The sequence below is a fragment of the Chrysemys picta genome, chromosome 12 (assembly GCF_011386835.1).
Source record: "Chrysemys picta bellii isolate R12L10 chromosome 12, ASM1138683v2, whole genome shotgun sequence".
Classification (NCBI taxonomy): domain Eukaryota; kingdom Metazoa; phylum Chordata; order Testudines; family Emydidae; genus Chrysemys; species Chrysemys picta.
In genome coordinates, this window is record NC_088802.1 from 14,506,597 (window position 1) to 14,527,057 (window position 20,461).

The following is a 20,461-nucleotide window of genomic DNA, read 5'->3' on the forward strand; positions in this document are numbered from 1 at the left end:
ACCCAGTAGCAGTGGTAGCAGCAGCAGTCGTCCAGGAAAGAAGCTATAACCAGCAACAGCAGCCCAGGGAGAAGGAGCTTTAGCTAGCAGGGCAGATGGAGAGGAGGAGACGGAGGGATAGCGCCAGCCAGCAGGGCAGCCAGAAAACACTGAGCACGCTCTGTACCTATTGGGCTTCAGGAAGTGGGCGGGCTTATGGGTCACTGCTAAAGGGTCCCCCCCCAGCTTAAGGGGAGGATCCACAGGGCCTGAAACTCAAATAATTACGGGGGACAACTAATGTAAAAACAGGGACAGGAGTGTGGTCAAAGGGTCAAAAGAAGAGAACCAGACGGGGACACCGAGCAGAGAACCCCGGACAGCGCCCACCGCTCCTCAAAGGCGTCAAGGGAGCCAGTGGACGCCGCCCAGAGGAACTCTGCCCGGATACGTGAACGGACAGAGGATCGGAAACAGGCCCCACAGTCACAGGAACCTCCATCGGCCAACCTCCTCTCCCTGGTTTTATAGATGGCCTGTTTGGCCAGGGCCAAGAGGAAGTTTGACCAGGAGGTCCCGCGACTTTGTGGGGCCATGGATAGGGAGTGCATAAATGAGAAGGTGAGGGGAAAAGTGTAACCAAAAATGTAACATAATATCGGTGAGGAGCCGGTGTAGGGGCTGCAACCTGGCACACTCTCAGTAAACATAAGCCAGGGTCTCCCTCACGCCGCAGAAAGGACACGTGTCCGGGACCGGGGTAAACCGCGCCAAGTACATGCCCGTACTCACGGCCCCATGAAGGAGCCGCCAGCTGATATCCCTGGCAGGCCTTGGGACCAGGGTGGAATAGAGGCTGGCCCACCGGGGCTTCTCACCCTCGACAGGTGGCAGGAGGTCCCGCCCCTTTGTATTGGGGCGGGACACGAGGGTGAGGAAGTGAAGAGTGTGGAGCACGAGCGTGTATAGATGTTTCCTTGGCGCGGTCAGGAAACGAACCGGCTGCAAGTCGTGCAGCCGGCTCACGGAGAAGGGGCGGGGGGGCCGGTTGGGTCCACGGGGCAGGGGCTCAATGAAAAGGGGTGGAGGGTGGGCGGGGCGTGCCCTCGTGCAGGATCCGGTCGAGGTAGACCCGAGCAGCGGGCGGCAAAGCGGCCCTCACCTCCTGAAGTATGCGCTGGGGAGTACAAGGCCTGGAGAGCCCCATGCGCCGAGCGAGCGTCAGGGGATCCAGCCAGTCTCCCCGGTCGTAGTCCAGGAGGTCTCCGACTCTAGTGACTTCTGCCAGGACCAACCTCTGGCGCACCGCGGGGGACTCCGCCACCTGCACACGGAGCTGGGGATTGTGTAGCAGGGGCTCCGCGAGGAGATCTGCCCCCTCGGTGGCCGCCACGGACCTGGTCGCTGAGAACAGTTTCCAGGTCCAGAGGAGGTCCTGGTAGAATACCAGCAGCCCGGAGAGGTCTCGCGGAAGGCCTCTCGGATCGAGATAAAAGAGCTGCCGGTCGTATCGGAGCCCTCGGAAGCGGCGCAGGAAGGCGTGCGCCAATACGCTCCACGCTGGACTACCTGCACCATAAAGGAGCCTCTGCAGGGCCTGGAGGCGGAAGACATGGACCTGAGTGTGGAGGCACTTTAGGCCCTGCCCTCCCTCCTCCAGGGGCAGATGGAGGACCCCTGCAGAGACCCAGTGCAGTCCTGGCCAAAAGAACTCCAGAATCACCCTCCGGAGGTCGGCCAGGAAGCCCGGGGCCGGGACCAGGGTGTTGAGACGGTGCCAGAGCATGGACAGGACTAGTTGATTGAGTACCAGTGCCCTCCCGCGAAGGGAGAGGCACCGGAGTAGTCCTGTCCATTTCTGGAGCCGCTCCGTCACCCTGCCCTGTAAACCTTGCTAGTTCTCCGGCGGAGATGGATGTGTGGCAGAAAGGTAAACGCCGAGATAGAGCAGCGGACCAGTGCTCCACCGGATGGCCTGAAGCGCGGGTGGGAGGGAGCTCGCCTGCCACCCGGCCCCTACCATCAGGCCAGAGCTCTTGACCCAGTTGACCCGGGCGGAGGAGGCCGCCGAGTACACGGTCTGGCAAGCCTCCACCCGTGCCAAGTCGCCCGGGTCCTGGACCACAAGGAGCACTTCGTCGGTGTACGCCGACAGGACCAGCCGCAGCTCCGGTTCCCGAAGCACCAACCCCGTCAACCTCTTGCGGAGGAGACAGAGGAAGGGCTCAATCGCCAGAGCGTACAGCTGGCCCGAGAGGGGGCACCCCTGCCGCACTCCCCGCCCGAAGCTGACCGGCTCGGTCAGGGTCCAGTTGAGCCTGACCAGACACTCTGCGGAGGCGTACAGCACCTGGAGAAAACCCACAAACTGGGGTCCGAAGCCTAACGCCTGCAGAGTGCCCAGGAGATACCCGTGGTCCACCCTGTCGAACGCCTTCTCCTGATCCAGGGACAGGAGGGCGAACGACAGACCATCCCTACACCCGAGTTCCAAAAGATCCCGGACCAGGTAGAGGTTATCAAAGATACTACGGCCCAGGACAGTGTAGGTCTGGTCTGGGTGGATCACGTCCTCCAGCACGGACCCCAGCCGCAGCGAGATGGCCTTGGCCACGATTTTGTAGTCCGTGCTGCGGAGCGAGACGGGACGCCAATTCCGTAAGTCACGGAGGTCCCCCTTCTTCGGCAATAAGGCGAGCACGGCTCGCCTGCATGAAAGAGGGAGGACCCCGCTCCGCAAGGCCTCAGCCCAGACGGTGACTAGGTCTGGGCCGAGGACGTCCCAGAACACGCGGTAGAACTCCACGGTCAGCCCGTCCATGCCCGGAGATTTATTGGTGGGCATGCAGCGGAGGGCTTCCGAGAACTCAGCCAGAGAGAGAGGCGACTCCAGCCGGTCCCGGTCACCCACGCTGACCATCGGGAGTCCGTCCCAGAGCACTCTGCAAGCGGTAGGGTCGGTCGGATCTGGGGAAAAAAGGTGTGCGTAGAAGGCCCTGGCCCTCTGGCACATTTCCACCGGATCCGTAAGGGGGGTGCCGTCCTCCGCTAGAAGGCAGGTGACATGCTTCTTGGCCCCCCTCCTTTTCTCCAGGGCGTAGAAGAAGCGGGAGCCGCGATCCATCTCCCGAAGGAGGCGGATGCGGGATCGAACAAAAGCACCCCGGGCCCGATGATCATCGAGGGCCCGGAGCTCCTCCCGCTTCTCCCGGCACGCTCCGCAAAGGGATGGATCCTCAGGGCTGGCGGCCAGACGCCTCTCTAGCTCTAAGACCTCCCGTTCCAACTGCTCTATCGCCGCATCCCTCCGTCGGCTGGCACCCCGGGTGTAATCGCGGCAGAAGAGCCGGGCGCGCACCTTTCCTAGGTCCCACCATCGCCGCGCCGAGGGAAAGGCACGCCGCTGCCCTCGCCAGACCAGCCAAAACTCCCGGAAGGACGCCACGAAGCCCACATCCTCCAACAAGCTATTGTTAAAATGCCAATAGGCCGGCCCCGGCCTCTCCCCACATAGAGAGGCCGTCACGGTGACTAAATGGTGATCGGAAAAGGGGGCCGGCCACATGGCGGAGGAATGGGCCCGTGAAAGATGGAGACGTGACAAATAAATGCGGTCCAACCGGGAGTGGCACGACCGATGGGCTTCCACCCGGACGTAGGTGAACGTGGAGACATCGTCCGGGTGGTGGTCGCGCCAGACGTCCACCAGGGAGTGACGTTCTACAATCTCCCGGAGGACGTCCGCGGCGGCCGGGCACTGCTCGGTCCCCGAGCGGTCCCGCTCCTCGAGGGTAGCGTTGAAGTCCCCGCCCAGGACCAGGCACGCACGAGGATCCAAGGAGCCGAGGAAGGCGGATGCCTGCTGATAAAAAGGCAGCCGCTCCTGGCCTGATGTCGGGGCATAGACGTTGACAAGATTGACCACAAGCCCCTCCATACGGACCCGGAGGTGCAGCAGGCGGCCCGGCACAACCTCGGCAACCCCCAGCACCTCGGGCCGTAGGTCGGGAGAGAACAGGGTAGCCACTCCAGCCGTACGAGCTGTGAGATGGCTAAAATAGACCCTGTCCCCCCACTCCAGCCGCCAGCTGTCTTCGGCGGCCGGATCCGTGTGGGTCTCCTGCAGGAAAATCACAGAGTACCCCCCTTCCCGAAGGAAGGAGAGCACCTGGCACCTGCGGAGACCCACCCTACAGCCCCGGGTGTTCAATGTTGCGAAAGAGAGAGGTGGCATGAGGAGGGCTGGGGGGGGTCCTCGCTGGCAGGGACGCTCGCGGCCCCCATTGGGCCGCGCAGCAAACTGTGACCCACCCCGAAGGTGAGCAAGGAGTCACGGAAGCTGCGGACCCGCTGGTAAGCCGCAGCACCCTGCTTCCCAGTCCTTTTACCCTCCCCCATGAGGGCCCTCGCGGCCCGGAGGGTCTGGTGGAAATCCCCCCATCGCTGGAGAGCGAGCGGCACCTTATTGCGGGAGCCACGCACATCTTCTAAAAACTCCCGCAGCTCTTCTCGCAGCGTATGGGGGAGTGGGGTCACTGGCTGCAGATCATCCCCCGTTGGGGCCCCTGGCTCGGCCCCGTGGCCCACTGAGACGGGCAGGCAAGGGGCGGACCCCCGACGTGGCGCCCGATGGACCGGCGCCACACGGTCCGCCTCAGACCCCGGCTTAATGGGGGGTGGCGGCGGAGGGAGAAGAGCAGCCCCTAGTGGGTCGGGACTGAGGAACACAAAAGCCGCTCCCTGGGGGGTCACCCTCTGGGAAAGAGAAAGAGACATCCCCAGAGGCGGCAATGGCATCGTGGGAGGTGGAGGGGATAGGGCTGGGGTCAGGAGTAGGGGTAGGGCTGGGGGCAGGAGTAGGGTCGGGAAGAGGGGCAGAGGTGGGATCCTGGGCCCCAGGAGCTGGACAGCTGGAAGGTAACTCCTCTCGGTCGGGCCCAGGGGTCGGAGGGTTAGGGAGGGGGTCCCCAGTGATGCCGGGCTCAGGCTCTACGGCAGATGGAACAGCCACGGCAGCAGGTGGTAAACAATCTGCAATGGGGCCCCCACTCGGGAAGGAACTCGGTTGCCCCACGCCAACAAGGGATACCCCTGGTAACTCGAGTCCCGGCCGCGAGGCACCGGCCGTCGCCTGAAGAGGCTTGGCGGCCGTCAGCGATGTGTCACCTGCAGCCGGGCAGGTCAAGGAGTCCAGGGGTTCCTCGAAGGCAGGAGCAGCGGTCAGGGGAACAGGAGACGCAGAAAGGGGGGTTGAAGTGAGAGCGGCCAGATCGAGGCCCGCTGGCAAAGGGTCGTCCTCCCCCTGGGTGACCGGGGTCAGACCCAGGGCCTCGATCTCCTCATAGATAGAGGGCAGCTCACCACCCACCACCCCGGGATCATCCCCGCTAGCACCCGAGGCGACGCTCGCCTCGAGCATCGCAGAGGGTATAGGTGGCAAGGGGGTAGGAGGGGCTGCAACGTGGGCCTCCGCGAGGAAGGACCGCGGAGAATGGATGGCGGCATCCTCCGGTGCTGCCACAGCTTCCCCAACCGGCAACGGTAGATGTAATGCACCTGCGGGCAAAGCGGAAGGCTCAGCAGCGGAGCCCCCCTTCCTGGTTTTCCGGGGGGCCTCCGCACCGGATGGCAGGAGTGGAGCTCGAGCCTTCCGCTTGCCCCGCTTTCCCTGTACTAGGGTCCAGCCCTCCATGGCATCGTCTGCGGGCTGGGTGACAGGGATTGGGTCGGGGGGCAGAGATGACGGCTTGAGGACCTGAGGAGGTAACAATGGGGCAGTAGGAGGGGGGGCAGAATCCCCCTGGGGAGGGCCCTCTCTCACGCCCGGCAATACCCCCACCGCACCCTCCTCTACAGGCCCCGCCACAGTGCACATAGCAGAGACGGGGCTCTCTCGCTCATCTGGGCATGGTGGGGAAGATACCCCTTGAGCCCGAGCGAGAGCAGTGGTGGTCCAAGAAGGAGGAGGGGCGGCTCCGGGTACCGGGCAACTAGGAGCGCCAGCAATGGTGGGGCTGGCACTCTGCCGGGGCTCGGGGGTCCCGGACGCTCCTCCGTGCCGGGCCAAGGGGCAGTCCCTCCGGACGTGCCCTATCGCCCGGCAGAGGTAGCACCGGGCCTCCCCCGTAGAATAGTACACCCGGTAATGGGTCCCCCAATAGGGGACCAAGAAAGACCCCTCAAGCGCCTCTCCAGCACGTGCCGCCGGCGGCAGTTGGAGCTGCACGTGCCGGCGGAACGAGAGGACGTGACGGAGGGCGGGGTCCTTGCAGCCTAGCGAGAGAGGGCGAACGATGGAAATAGGTTTCCCCAGGGTGGAAAGGGCGGGCAGCAGGGCGACATTGGGAAGGTAAGGAGGAACAGAGGTAAGGACCACATGGACACCCAGGTCTTCTAGCGGCTCCAGGGGGACGAATACGCCCCCCACCGCCAGGCCTTTCTCCACCGCCTCTTGGGCGGCGGCCTCCGAGGCAAGGAAAAAGACAACCTTGCCATACATTTTGGAGGCCGCCACGATGGCCGCGGGCCCCACCACCCTCGCCAACGCCCGCACGTAGGTCTCCACGTGCGGCGAGGCGGGCACCTGGAGGCAACGGATGCCATGCCTCTTAGTCAAGGTGGGGAAGGGGCCCAAGCCACTATAGTTGGAAGCGGAGGCGGTGGATGGGCGAGACGGCATAACGGTGGCCGCTGCCACCTGGGCATACGCCCTAGGGGCTGGGGGAGGGGCACCCGCAGAGCTGGTGGAGGGAGCAGCGGGAAGGATTGTTGCGGCCGGTGGCAGGGCCGCAGCAGTGAAGGCAGCCCCTGCCATGGAGGGCCCAGTCTTTTTAGCGGGGCTCTTTCCTTTTTTCTTGCCCTGGCCTTTCCTGCCGGCTGGGGCAGCTCCCCCATAATTGGAGGGAGCGAAGGGCGTGGCAGCATCGGAGGTCACCCCGTCGCCCGCCGCTGCCAATGCCGCAGTGGTGGCAGATGGTTTAGCAGCGGAGGTCGAGGTAGAGGCTGAGGAGACAGGCAGGGGAGGGGTGGCGGGGCCTACTTGGGGGGGCTCGCCCGCCGTGTTCCCCTCCATAGTGAGCAGGGAGGGAGGGGAAAACACACTGGAGAAAAAAAAGGGGGGGGGCAGCTAAAGGAAAAGCAGGTCAACCACTCCTCCCCGCTAGGCTGCAGGCAGGGGAGGAGGGCACCAAAACGCAGGGAGATGTGGGAGTATCAAGGGCTTAGGGGGGACAGTCACCGACACCGGCTCCTCTAGTTACACTAGGGGAGGGAAGGTCACAATAACAGAAGGGGGTGCAGTGATTAACCAAAATGTGATGGGGGGCACAAGCGCACGGGAGGGGGCATGGGCACACGAGGGGAGAGGTCAATCAGGGCAAGGGGGGCGCAAGGGAGCAACGAGGCTGGGAATGGGGTAGAGGAACCAAGGGGCTAACCGCAGGGCTGGGGTGGGACAATGGAACCAAACTGCAGAGGGAAAAGGGCGGGGCAAGCAAACAAACCGAAGCTGGGAAGGGGTAAAAGGCTACAGAGGGCAAAGGGGGGTAGGCAGCAAAGGGCAAAGCTGGGGGGCCTGTTGCAAAAGGGGAAGGGGTCAGTCCGGGGGGGGGTAGGTGCGCCCACGAGCGCTTGCGAAAAGTCAATGTGCGGGCCGCCTGCCCGCCGCTGCAGACCCAAACGCTGTCAGTAGGGCGTGGCAGGCCAGGAAAGCAGCAAAGACCCAGAGGCAGGAGCGGAGGCCGATGGGAAATGGGCTGTGGGGTTGGTGGTGGGTGGGGCAACGGTGGTGGTGAGGGTTTGGGGGGGGGGACACAGATAGACCAGGGGCAGGCTCCACACCACACCCCGTGTCCCCACAAACACAGTCTAGACCTCCACCACTAGAGCACAGTTCGAAAATTACTCAGTCCAGAATGGCCCCCTCCACAGTAGTCTCCAGAGTCTCGTGCGCTCCCCCAGCAGCTGATGGACCGCGCAGTCCTCTTCCTCCACCTCCAGGCTCCAGCAGCTCCCCAGGACACGCACAGCACCGGCGGCAGCAGCAGCTCTGGCAACCCTGGCAGCCAAGCAGGAAGGACCCTCCACAGGTGGTAGTGGTGATGATAAAGGTGGGGTCCTGGCTTCTCCCTCCAGAGATGGGGGGGCTGGCCGGCAAGGCCCCCCCACCCCTCACTCAGTAGCAGCGGTAGCAGCAGTAGCCATCCAGGAAAGAAGCTCTAGCCAGCAACAGCAGCCCAGGGAGTAAGGGAGAGCTCCAGCCAGCAAGGCAGGTGGAGAGAAGGAGGGAGAGCTCCAACCTGCAGAGCAGCCAGAAAACACTGAGCACGCTCTGTACCTATTGGGTTCCGGGAAGTGGGCGGGCGTAAGCCCGCCCACTGCTAAAGGATCCCCCCCCAGCCTAAGGGGAGGATCCACAGGGCCTGGAACTCAAATAATTACGGGGGACAACTAATGTAAAAACAGGGACAGGAGTGTGGTCAAAGGGTCAAAAGAAGAGAACCAGACGGGGACACCGAGCAGAGAACCCCGGACAGCGCCCACTGCTCCTCAAAGGCTTCAAGGGAGCCAGTGGATGCCGCCCAGAGGAACTCTGCCCGGATACGTGAACGGACAGAGGATCGGAAACAGGCCCCGCAGTCACAGGCACCTCCATCGGCCAACCTCCTCTCCCTGGTTTTATAGATGGCCTGTTTAGCCAGTGCCAAGAGGAAGTTGACCAGGAGGTCCCGCGACTTTGTGGGGCCACGGATAGGGAGTGCATAAATGAGAAGGTGAGGGGAAAAGTGTAACCAAAAACGTAACATAATATCGGTGAGGAGCCGGTGTAGGGGCTGCAACCTGGCACACTCTAAGTAAACGTGAGCCAGGGTCTCCCTCACGCCGCAGAAAGGACAGGTGTCCGGGACTATGGTAAACCGCGCCAAGTACACGCCCGTGCTCACGGCCCCATGAAGGAGCCGCCAGCTGATATCCCCGGCGGGCCTCGGGACCAGAGTGGAATAGAGGCTGGCCCACCGGGGCTTCTCACCCTCGACAGGTGGCAGGAGGTCCCGCCACTTTGTATCGGGGCGGGACACGAGGGTGAGGAAGTGAAGAGTGTGCAGCACGAGCGTGTATAGATGTTTCCTTGGCGCGGTCAGGAAACGAACCGGCTGCAAGTCGTGCAGCCGGCTCACGGAGAAGGGGCGGAGGGGCCGGTTGGGTCCACGGGGCAGGGGCCCGATGAAAAGGTCCGGAGGGCCAGGGGTGGAGGGTGGGCGGGGCGTGCCCTCATGCAGGATCCGGTCGAGGCAAACCCGAGCAGCGGGCGGCAAAGCGGCCCTCACCTCCTGAAGTACGCGCTGGGGAGTACAAGGCCTGGAGAGCCCCATGCGCCGAGCGAGCGTCAGGGGATCCAGCCAGTCTCCCCGGGCGTAGTCCAGGAGGTCTCCGACTCTAGTAACTTCTGCCAGGACCAACCTCTGGCGCACCGCGGGGGACTCCGCCACCTGCACACGGAGCTGGGGATTGTGTAGCAGGGGCTCCGCGAGGAGATCTGCCCCCTCGGTGGCCGCCACGGACCTGGTCGCTGAGAACAGTTTCCAGGTCCGGAGGAGGTCCTGGTAGAAGACCGGCAGCCCGGAGAGGTCTCGCGGAAGCCCTCTCGGATCGAGATAAAAGAGCTGCCGGTCGTATCGGAGCCCTCGGAAGCGGCGCAGGAAGGCGTGCGCCAATACGCTCCACGCCGGATTACCTGCACCATAAAGGAGCCTCTGCAGGGCCTGGAGGCGGAAGACATGGACCTGAGTGTGGAGGCACTTCAGGCCCTGCCCTCCCTCCTCCAGGGGCAGATGGAGGACCCCTGCAGAGACCCAGTGCAGTCCTGGCCAAAAGAACTCCAGAATCACCCTCCGGAGGTCGGCCAGGAAGCCCGGGGCCGGGACCAGGGTGTTGAGACGGTGCCAGAGCATGGACAGGACTAGTTGATTGAGTACCAGTGCCCTCCCACGAAGGGAGAGGCACCGGAGTAGTCCTGTCCATTTCCGGAGCCGCTCCGTCACCCTGCCCTGTAAACCTTGCCAGTTCTCCGGCGGAGACGGATGCGTGGCAGAAAGGTAAACGCCGAGATAGAGCAGCGGACCTGCGCTCCACCGGATGGCCTGAAGCGCGGGTGGGAGGGAGCTCGCCTGCCACCCGGCCCCTACCACCAGGCCAGAGCTCTTGACCCAGTTGACCCGGGCGGAGGAGGCCGCCGAGTACACGGTCTGGCAAGCCTCCACCCGCACCAAGTCGCCCGGGTCCTGGACCACGAGGAGCACATCGTCGGCATACGCCGACAGGACCAGCCGCAGCTCCGGTTCCCGAAGCACCAACCCCGTCAACCTCTTGCGGAGGAGAAAGAGGAAGGGCTCGATCGCCAGAGCGTACAGCTGGCCCGAGAGGGGGCACCCCTGCCGCACTCCCCGCCCGAAGCTGATCGGCTCGGTCAGGGTCCAGTTGAGCTTGACCAGACACTCTGCGGAGGCGTACAGCACCTGGAGAAAACCCACAAACTGGGGTCCGAAGCCTAACGCCTGCAGAGTGCCCAGGAGATACCCGTGGTCCACCCTGTCGAACGCCTTCTCCTGATCCAGGGACAGGAGGGCGAACGACAGACCATCCCTACACCCAAGTTCCAGAAGATCCCGGACCAGATAGAGGTTATCAAAAATGCTACGGCCCGGGACGGTGTAGGTCTGGTCTGGGTGGATCACGTCCTCCAGCACGGACCCCAGCCGCAGCGAGATGGCCTTGGCTACGATTTTGTAGTCCGTGCTGAGGAGCGAGACGGGACGCCAATTCCGTAAGTCGCGGAGGTCCCCCTTCTTCGGCAATAAGGTGAGCACGGCTCGCCTGCACGAAAGAGGGAGGACCCCGCTTCGCAAGGCCTCGGCCCAGACGGTGACTAGGTCCGGGCCGAGGACGTCCCAGAACACGCGGTAGAACTCCACGGTCAGCCCGTCCATGCCCGGAGATTTATTGGTGGGCATGCGGCGGAGGGCTTCCGAGAACTCGGCCAGAGAGAGAGGCGACTCCAGCCGGTCCCGGTCGCCCGCGCTGACCGTTGGGAGTCCGTCCCAGAGCACTCTGCAAGCGGTAGGGTCAGTCGGATCCGGGGAGAAAAGGTGTGCGTAGAAGGCCTTGGCCCTCTGGCACATCTCCACCGGATCCGTAAGGGGGGTGCCGTCCTCCGCTAGAAGGCAGGTGACGTGCTTCTTGGCCCCCCTCCTTTTCTCCAGGGCGTAGAAGAAGCGGGAGCCGCGATCCATCTCCCGAAGGAGGCGGAGGCGGGATCGAACAAAAGCACCCCGGGCCCGATGATCGTCGAGGGCCCGGAGCTCCTCCCGCTTCTCCCGGCACGCTCCGCAAAGGGATGGATCCTCAGGGCTGGCGGCCAGACGCCTCTCTAGCTCCAAGACCTCCCGTTCCAACTGCTCTATCGCCACATCCCTCCGTCGGCTGGCGCCCCGGGTGTAATCACGGCAGAAGAGCCGGGCGCGCACCTTTCCTAGGTCCCACCATCGCCGCGCCGAGGGAAAGGCACGCCGCTGCCCTCGCCAGACCAGCCAGAACTCCCGGAAGGACGCCACGAAGCCCACATCCTCCAACAAGCTATTGTTAAAGTGCCAATAGGCCGGCCCCGGCCTCTCCCCACATAGAGAGGCCGTCACGGTGACTAAATGGTGATCAGAAAAGGGGGCCGGCCGCACATCGGAGGAGTGGGCCCGTGAGAGATGGAGACGTGACAAGTAAATGCGGTCCAACCGGGAGTGGCATGACCGATGGACTTCCACCCGGACGTAGGTGAACGTGGAGACGTCGTCCGGGTGGTGGTCGCGCCAGACGTCCACCAGGGAATGACGTTCTACAATCTCCCGGAGGACGTCCGCTGCGGCCGGGCACTGCTCGGTCCCCGAGCGGTCCCGCTCCTCGAGGGTAGCGTTGAAGTCCCCGCCCAGAACCAGGCACTCACGAGGATCCAAGGAGCCGAGGAAGGCGGATGCCTGCTGATAGAAAGGCAGCCGCTCCGGGCCTGATGTCGGGGCATAGACGTTGACAAGATTAACCACAAGCCCCTCCATACGGACCCGGAGGTGCAGCAGGCGGCCCGGCACAACCTCGGCAACCCCCAGCACCTCGGGCCGTAGGTCGGGAGAGAACAGGGTAGCCACTCCAGCCGTACGAGCTGTGAGATGGCTAAAATAGACCTTGTCCCCCCACTCCAGCCGCCAGCTGTCTTCGGCGGCCGGATCCGTGTGGGTCTCCTGCAGGAAAACCACAGAGTACCCCCCTTCCCGAAGGAAGGAGAGCACCTGGCACCTGCGGAGACCCACCCTACAGCCCCGGGTGTTCAATGTTGCAAAAGAGATAGGTGGCATGAGGAGGGCTGGGGGGGATCCTCGCTGGCAGGGACGCTCGCGGCCCCCATTGGGCCGCGCAGCAAACCGTGACCCACCCCGAAGGTGAGCAAGGAGTCACGGAAGCTGCGGACCCGCTGGTAAGCCGCAGCACCCTGCTTTCCGGTCCTTTTACCCTCCCCCATGAGGGCCCTCGCGGCCCGGAGGATCTGGTGGAAATCCCCCCATCGCTGGAGAGCGAGCGGCACCTTATTGCGGGAGCCACGCACATCTTCTAAAAACTCCCGCAGCTCTTCTCGCAGCATATGGGGGGGTGGGGTCACTGGCTGCAGATCATCCCCCGTTAGGGCCCCTGGCTCGGCCCCGTGGCCCACTGAGACGGGCAGGCAAGGGGCGGACCCTTGACGTGGCGCCCGATGGACCGGCGCCACACGGTCCGCCTCAGACCCCGGCTCAATGGGGGGCGGCGGCGGAGGGAGAAGAGCAGCCCCTAGTGGGTCGGGACTGGGGAACACAAAAGCCGCTCCCTGGGGGTCACCCTCTGGGAAAGAGAAAGAGACATCCCCAGAGGCGGCAATGGCATCGTGGGAGGTGGAGGGGACAGGGCTGGGGTCAGGAGCAGGGGTAGGGCCGGGGGCAGGAGTAGGGTCGGGAAGAGGGACAGAGGCGGGATCCTGGGCCCCAGGAGCTGGACAGCTGGAAGGTAGCTCCTCTCGGTCGGGCCCAGGGGTCTGAGGGTTAGAGAGGGGGTCCCCAGGGATGCCGGGTTCAGGCTCTATGGCAGATGGAACAGCCACGGCAGCAGATGGTGAACAATCTGCAATGGGGCCCCCACTCGGGAAGGAACTCGGTTGCCCCACACCAACAAGGGATACCCCTGGTAACTCGAGTCCCGGCCGCGAGGCACCGGCCGTCGCCTGAAAAGGCTCGGCGGCCGTCAGCGATGCGGCACCCGCAGCCGGGCAGGGCAAGGAGTCCAGGGGTTCCTCGAAGGCAGGAGCAGCGGTCAGGGGAACAGGAGACGCAGAAGGGAGGGTTGAGGTGAGAGCGGCTAGATCAAGGCCCGCTGGCAAAGTGTCGTCCTCCCCCTGGGTGACCGGGGTCAGACCCAGGGCCTCGATCTCCTCATAGATAGAGGGCAGCTCACCTCCCACCACCCCGGGATCATCCCCGCTAACACCCGAGGCGACGCTTGCCTCGAGCATCGCAGAGGGTATAGGTGGTAAGGGGGTAGGAGGGGCCGCAACGTGGGCCTCCGCGAGGAAGGACCGCGGAGAATGGATGGCGGCATCCTCCGGTGCTGCCACAGCTTCCCCAACCGGCAACGGTAGATGTAAAGCACCCGCGGGCAAAGCGGAAGGCTCAGCAGCGGAGCCCCCCTTCCTGGTTTTCCGGGGGGCCTCCGCACCGGATGGCAGGAGTGGAGCTCGAGCCTTCCGCTTGCCCCGCTTTCCCTGTACTAGGGTCCAGCCCTCCATGGCATCGTCTGCGGGCTGGGTGACAGGGATTGGGTCGGGGGGCAGAGATGACGGCTTGAGGACCTGAGGAGGTAACAATGGGGCAGTAGGAGGGGGGGCAGAATCCCCCTGGGGAGGGCCCTCTCTCGCGCCCGGCAATACCCCCACCGCACCCTCCTCTACAGGCCCCGCCACAGTGCACATAGCAGAGACGGGGCTCTCTCGCTCATCTGGGCATGGTGGGGGAGATACCCCTTGAGCCCGAGCGGGAGCAGTGGTGGTCCGAGAAAGAGGAGGGGCGGCTCCGGGTACCGGGCAACTAGGAGCGCCAGCAATGGTGGGGCTGGCACTCTGCTGGGGTTCGGGGGTCCCGGACGCTCCTCCGTGCCGGGCCAAGGGGCAGTCCCTCCGGACATGCCCTATCGCCCGGCAGAGGTAGCACCGGGCCTCCCCCGTAGAATAGTACACCCGGCAATGGGTCCCCCGATAGGGGACCAAGAAAGACCCCTCAAGCGCCTCTCCAGCACGTGCCGCCGGCGGCAGTTGGAGCTGCACGTGCCGGCGGAACGAGAGGACGTGACGGAGGGCGGGGTCCTTGCATCCTAGCGAGAGAGGGCGAACGATGGAAATAGGTTTCCCCAGGGTGGAAAGGGCGGGCAGCAGGGCGACATTGGGAAGGTAAGGAGGAACAGAGGTAAGGACCACACGGACACCCAGGTCCTCTAGCGGCTCCAGGGGGACGAATACGCCCCCCACCGCCAGGCCTTTCTCCACCGCCTCTTGGGCGGCGGCCTCCGAGGCAAGGAAAAAGACAACCTTGCCATACATTTTGGAGGCCGCCACGATGGCCGCGGGCCCCACCACCCTTGCCAACGCCCGCACGTAGGTCTCCACGTGCGGCGAGGCGGGTACCTGGAGGCAACGGATGCCATGCCTCCTAGTCAAGGTGGGGAAGGGGCCCAGGCCACTATAGTTGGAAGCGGAGGCGGTGGATGGGCGAGATGGCATACCGGTGGCCGCTGCCACCTGGGCATACGCCCTAGGGCCTGGGGGAGGGGCACCCGCAGAGCTGGTGGAGGGAGCAGCGGGAAGGATTGTTGCGGCCGGTGGCAGGGCCGCAGCAGTGGAGGCAGCCCCTGCCATGGAGGGCCCAGTCTTTTTAGCGGGGCTCTTCCCTTTCTTCTTGCCCTGGCCTTTCCTGCCGGCTGGAGCAGCTCCCCCATAATTGGAGGGAGCTAGGGACGTGGCAGCAGCGGAGGTCACCCCGTCGCCTGCCGCTGCCAATGCCGCAGTGGTGGCAGGTGGCTCGGCAGCGGAGGTTGAGGTAGGGGCTAAGGGGACAGGCGGGGGAGGGGTGGCGGGGCCTACTTGGGGGGGGCTCGCCCACCGTGTTCCCCTCCATATTGAGCAGGGAGGGAGGGAAAAACACACTGGAGAAAAAAAGGGGAGGGGGCGGCTAAAGGAAAGGCAGGTCAACCACTCCTCCCCGCTAGGCTGCAGGCAGGGGAGGAGGGCACCGAAACACAGGGAGATGCGGGAATATCAAGGGCTTAGGGGGACAGTCACCGACACCGGCTCCTCTAGTTACACTAGGGGAGGGAAGGTCACAATAACAGAAGGGGGTGCAGTGATTAACCAAAATGTGATGGGGGGCACAAGCGCACGGGAGGGGGCATGGGCACACGAGGGGAGAGGTCAATCAGGGCAAGGGGGGCGCAAGGGAGCAACGAGGCTGGGAATGGGGTAGAGGAACCAAGGGGCTAACCGCAGGGCTGGGGTGGGACAATGGAACCAAACTGCAGAGGGAAAAGGGCGGGGCAAGCAAACAAACCGAAGCTGGGAAGGGGTAAAAGGCTACAGAGGGCAAAGGGGGGTAGGCAGCAAAGGGCAAAGCTGGGGGGCCTGTTGCAAAAGGGGAAGGGGTCAGTCCGGGGGGGGGTAGGTGCGCCCACGAGCGCTTGCGAAAAGTCAATGTGCGGGCCGCCTGCCCGCCGCTGCAGACCCAAACGCTGTCAGTAGGGCGTGGCAGGCCAGGAAAGCAGCAAAGACCCAGAGGCAGGAGCGGAGGCCGATGGGAAATGGGCTGTGGGGTTGGTGGTGGGTGGGGCAACGGTGGTGGTGAGGGTTTGGGGGGGGGGGACACAGATAGACCAGGGGCAGGCTCCACACCACACCCCGTGTCCCCACAAACACAGTCTAGACCTCCACCACTAGAGCACAGTTCGAAAATTACTCAGTCCAGAATGGCCCCCTCCACAGTAGTCTCCAGAGTCTCGTGCGCTCCCCCAGCAGCTGATGGACCGCGCAGTCCTCTTCCTCCACCTCCAGGCTCCAGCAGCTCCCCAGGACACGCACAGCACCGGCGGCAGCAGCAGCTCTGGCAACCCTGGCAGCCAAGCAGGAAGGACCCTCCACAGGTGGTAGTGGTGATGATAAAGGTGGGGTCCTGGCTTCTCCCTCCAGAGATGGGGGGGCTGGCCGGCAAGGCCCCCCCACCCCTCACTCAGTAGCAGCGGTAGCAGCAGTAGCCATCCAGGAAAGAAGCTCTAGCCAGCAACAGCAGCCCAGGGAGTAAGGGAGAGCTCCAGCCAGCAAGGCAGGTGGAGAGAAGGAGGGAGAGCTCCAACCTGCAGAGCAGCCAGAAAACACTGAGCACGCTCTGTAGAGGGGTAGACACCTGCTCCTGCCTGGAAGGGGTTAAAACAGCCAGGGCTGAGGCAAAGGAAAAGCTACAAGGCTGATTGGGGAAGCATCCGCAGCTGGCCCATGCCCCAATCAGGCCTCAGGTGGCCTATATAAAAAGGCTGGGAGCCAAAACTTAAGAGTCTTTCTCTGCTTTCAGAGAGAGAAGGGAGTGGCTGTAGGAAGCTAGCAAGAGGGTACCTGAGTGAAGCAGGGCTAGGGAAAGGTAGAGGTGCTGGAGAGCTCCAGCCTGGAAAGCCCCAGGCTGCAGCTAAGTATTGGGCTAAAAGGTACTGGGGGTTGCAGAGGGCAGCACAGGGGTAGGTCAAGGCAGCAGGTCCAAACTCAACCTTGCCTGTGATGATTGGCCTATACTGCAGTCTGCCCCAGGGAGCAGGGGCTAGTTAGTGACTGGCCGTGGCCTTATCCTGAGGTGAGGTAGGGATAGTGGGTGGGGGTTCCCTGGGAAAGGGAGACCCTAGTACTGAAAGGGGTACTGCCAGGGGGCAGCACCCTAGATCCAAGGGCACTGGGGGTCTGGGAGGGACATGGGGGCCAGAGGAAGGCGGATCACTGGCCTGCAGGGGGTGTTCCAGGATGCTGGAGCTATTTCCCAGAAGTCACCAGCAGAAGGTGCTGCAGGGGTGAGTCTGCTCCTCTACAGTTACAATGTGGGCTCCTCTCCTCTGGGAACCAGAATCTCAGATTGGTGACCAGGGAGTGAAAGGCCCCAGCTACTCTCACTGCCACCCTGAGCCAGCTGGTTCCCCTCCTCCTGCCCCCGCACTGCAATACCAGTAATGCTCACACTTGGTGATACCCCCCAGTGTCCCAGCAGACAGAGTGAGGGCCTGTCTAAGGAACAATGGGTGCAATCTAACTCTCAGGGTAGTTAAGCTCTGGACCTGGCTTCAAGGGAGGTTGTGGGATCTCGGTCACGGGAGGTTTCTAAGAACTGGACAAACCCCTGTCAGGGATGGTCTAGGCCCTGCCCAAGCACAGGGGGCTGGATTAGGTGACCTCTCAATGTCCCTTCCAGCCCTGCATTGCTATGAGTCTAGGTTACAGCTGTTCTGGGCTGGGCCCAGGGGGCTCTAAGCGTGGTGTGTTGCACGTGGGGGAGTGTGATAATGCGGTTCTGGCGGAACCCAACTGAGAGTGCCAACTCAGGACAAATTGCTAAAACAGGGCAGTTACAGCCCAAGGCTGGGGTTTTTCCACCTCTAAGGCAAACCAAACCAGCCAGACTAAGACTTCGGCCTCATCCCACTGGCTAACCGCAAGTCTCACAAGCAATCTCCTTAGACACTCCAGTTTCCCAGTATTACCACCAGTGCCACTCGTTATGGGGACAAATGGTTATGAAAACCAATACCCCAGTAAAAGGAAAAAGGTTCTCCTGATCCCAAAGGACCAAGTCCCAGACCCAGGTCAATATACAAATCAGATCTTGCCCACAAATCACGCTGTTGCCAATCCTTTAGAATCTAAAATCTAAAGGTTTATTCATAAAAGGGAAAAAGATAGAGATGAGAGTTAGAATTGGTTAAATGGAATCAATTACATACAGTAATGGCAAAGTTCTTGGTTCAGGCTTGCAGCGGTGATGGAATAAACTGCAGGTTCAAATCAAGTCTCTGGAATACATCCCCAGCCGGGATGGGTCCTCAGTCCTTTGTTCAAAGCTTCAGTTTGTAGCAAAGTTCCTCCAGAGGTAAGAAGCAGGATTGAAGACAAGATGGAGATGAGACATCAGCCTTATATAGTCTTTTCCAGGTGTAAGAACACCTCTTTGTTCTTACTGTGGAAAATTACAGCAAAATGGAGTCTGGAGTCACATGGGCCAGTCCCTGCATACTTTGCTGAGTTACAAGGCGTATCTGCCTTCTCTCAATGGGTCCATTGTATAGCTGATGGTCCTTAATGGACCATCAAGCAGGCTAGGCAGAGCTAATTTCAGCTTGTCTGGGATATCACCCAGAAGCATAGCATAAGTTTGCCATACAGACAGTATAGAGCCAATATTCATAACTTCGACTACAAAACTGATACACACATATAGACAGCATAATCATAACCAGTAAACCATAACCTTGTCCTAGACACCCCATTTGACCCCCTTTATACAAGGTTTGGGTGCCACTACAGGACCTTGGTTGCAAAAATGATCTATACGGTCCCAGTTTATGTCAATAACATCACAGGGAGTTAACACAATTAAGGACCCTGGCAGCTCAGCGTCCCTGCCAGGGGCCTGGGCTGGCATGTTTCTGGCTGCCTGTACCTGGCTCAGCTGGGTGTTACTGTGCTGTGTGGACAGGACCTAGGGTTGGGATCGTCCCTTTGTTAGGTCACTACCTGGAAATCTGAGTCTGTTCAGGACATGACAAGTCCCGGGTGTGTCAGTGGCTGTAGCAGGGGAGCTGCGGGGTGTTGGTGCTGCACAGAGGGAGCTCTGGGTCCAGAGTGTCTGGAAGCCATGGGGACAGGGTGGCTTGGGAGCAGTGAGTGAGATGGGGAACTCAGGGCCAGCACGGCCCATTCACCACCACACAGGTACCGGCTGTGGGGGTCACTGCCGGGGGCAGCGGGGTAGATTTAGTGTCATGTCCTACATGGTGAGGTTGGTGCCTGGGGCAGTCAATAGAACAGGAGCCTGCAGGGGCTGGTGCCCCCTCCCAGGGGTGGGATGGGGACACAGTGCTCTGGGTGGAGGGATAGGTGCTGTATGTGGAGCAGAGGTGGCCACCCTAACAGGACCCCTAATGGTGTTTGTGTAACTGTCCTGGGCTCCCCCCTCCCTTGCAGCTCTGTGTGGTAGGACACCCTGGGGTGCATGGACACCTGGGCAGGTGGTGCTGTAATGTGTGCACACAGCCCCTGGAGCTAGAGCTGCTGGAACTGCCCAGACTCTCCCAGCATGCACCAGGCTGCACAGATGGTCAGGCAGCAGGCTGGGAGGAAACACGCACACAGCTCAGCCACAGCTGTGAGGCAGAAAAGCTGCTGTGTCAGCACAATTTGTTGTAATTGGGTCAGGGGAGTGTCACAAGCTGGTTATAAAAACCTGTCTGCCCTTGCAGTGGGGACAGGGCCTCCCTCCCCCCAAATCCAGGGGGACACTGACAGGGCCAGCTCCAGGCACCAGGTAAGGAAGCAGGTGCTTGGGGTGGCCATCACAAAGGGGCAGCACTCCGTCCGCTATTGGGGCGGCCCGTCCAGCGGGTCTTTGGTGGCGGGTTCCTCTTTGAACTGCCACCGAAGAGGAAGAGAGGGAGTGAAGGACTCGCTGTCGAACTTCTGCTGAAGAATGGAGTGGCGCGATTGAGCTGCCGCTGAACTGCCACCAGGCAGAAACCCTGGAGCTGGCCCTGGACACTGAACACTCCTGTCTGGGCCTGTTATGCTAGAAGGAAATTGTGGGCTAAAGCCTGGTCTGATGCTGAGAGGAGGGTGCTTGGCAGTTCAGTTCAGTTATGGCCAGATAAGAATGTCCATCCTGCAGAGCCCAGGTACCCCCTGGAAAGGTGACACCAGGGGGCAGCATTTTATCACTAATCAGCCCTTTCCCAAAGGGGGCATGTCCCTGCTCTGCAATAAACCTGGGTTTTGTCTGCCCCTTTCCACCCATCCCAGTGACATTGCTGTTTCTAGCCTATTGAATGTCATAGGAAAATGCTCTGTGCAGGGAAAGGAGCAGAGAGCTCCCAGGGGAAGATGGGGCCTCACCATGGATAAAATATCAGCGGTATGTACAATACCTGCGTAGAGCCGGGCACGTCTCCACCCTGCAACCAAACACAGACAGAGGGGTGAGAACGCCCCTGAACACCGACACGCTGAGCAGGAGACAATGTCACACAGGGTGATACAGGGGGGAATGGAACTTACTGAGCTCAGCCTGGAGTTTGTCTAAAAATAAAACAAAAGAAATGAGTCAATATCACATTATCTTGCAGAAGAGAA

At 62.1% G+C, this 20,461-nt stretch overlaps 1 protein-coding gene across 1 annotated transcript in view; it reads right to left on the bottom strand.

The window, feature by feature from the left end:
- The window catches only part of LOC135975013 (zinc finger protein RFP-like), a 41,273-nt gene that overhangs the window by 9,645 nt on the left and 11,167 nt on the right, over positions 1–20,461 (bottom strand). The window contains exons 6-7 of the mRNA XM_065565046.1: positions 20,387–20,407; positions 20,257–20,283 (exon numbers count right to left, since the gene is read on the bottom strand). Coding sequence (XP_065421118.1) covers positions 20,257–20,283; positions 20,387–20,407 — 48 coding nt within the window. The remainder of the gene's footprint in view (positions 1–20,256; positions 20,284–20,386; positions 20,408–20,461) is intronic.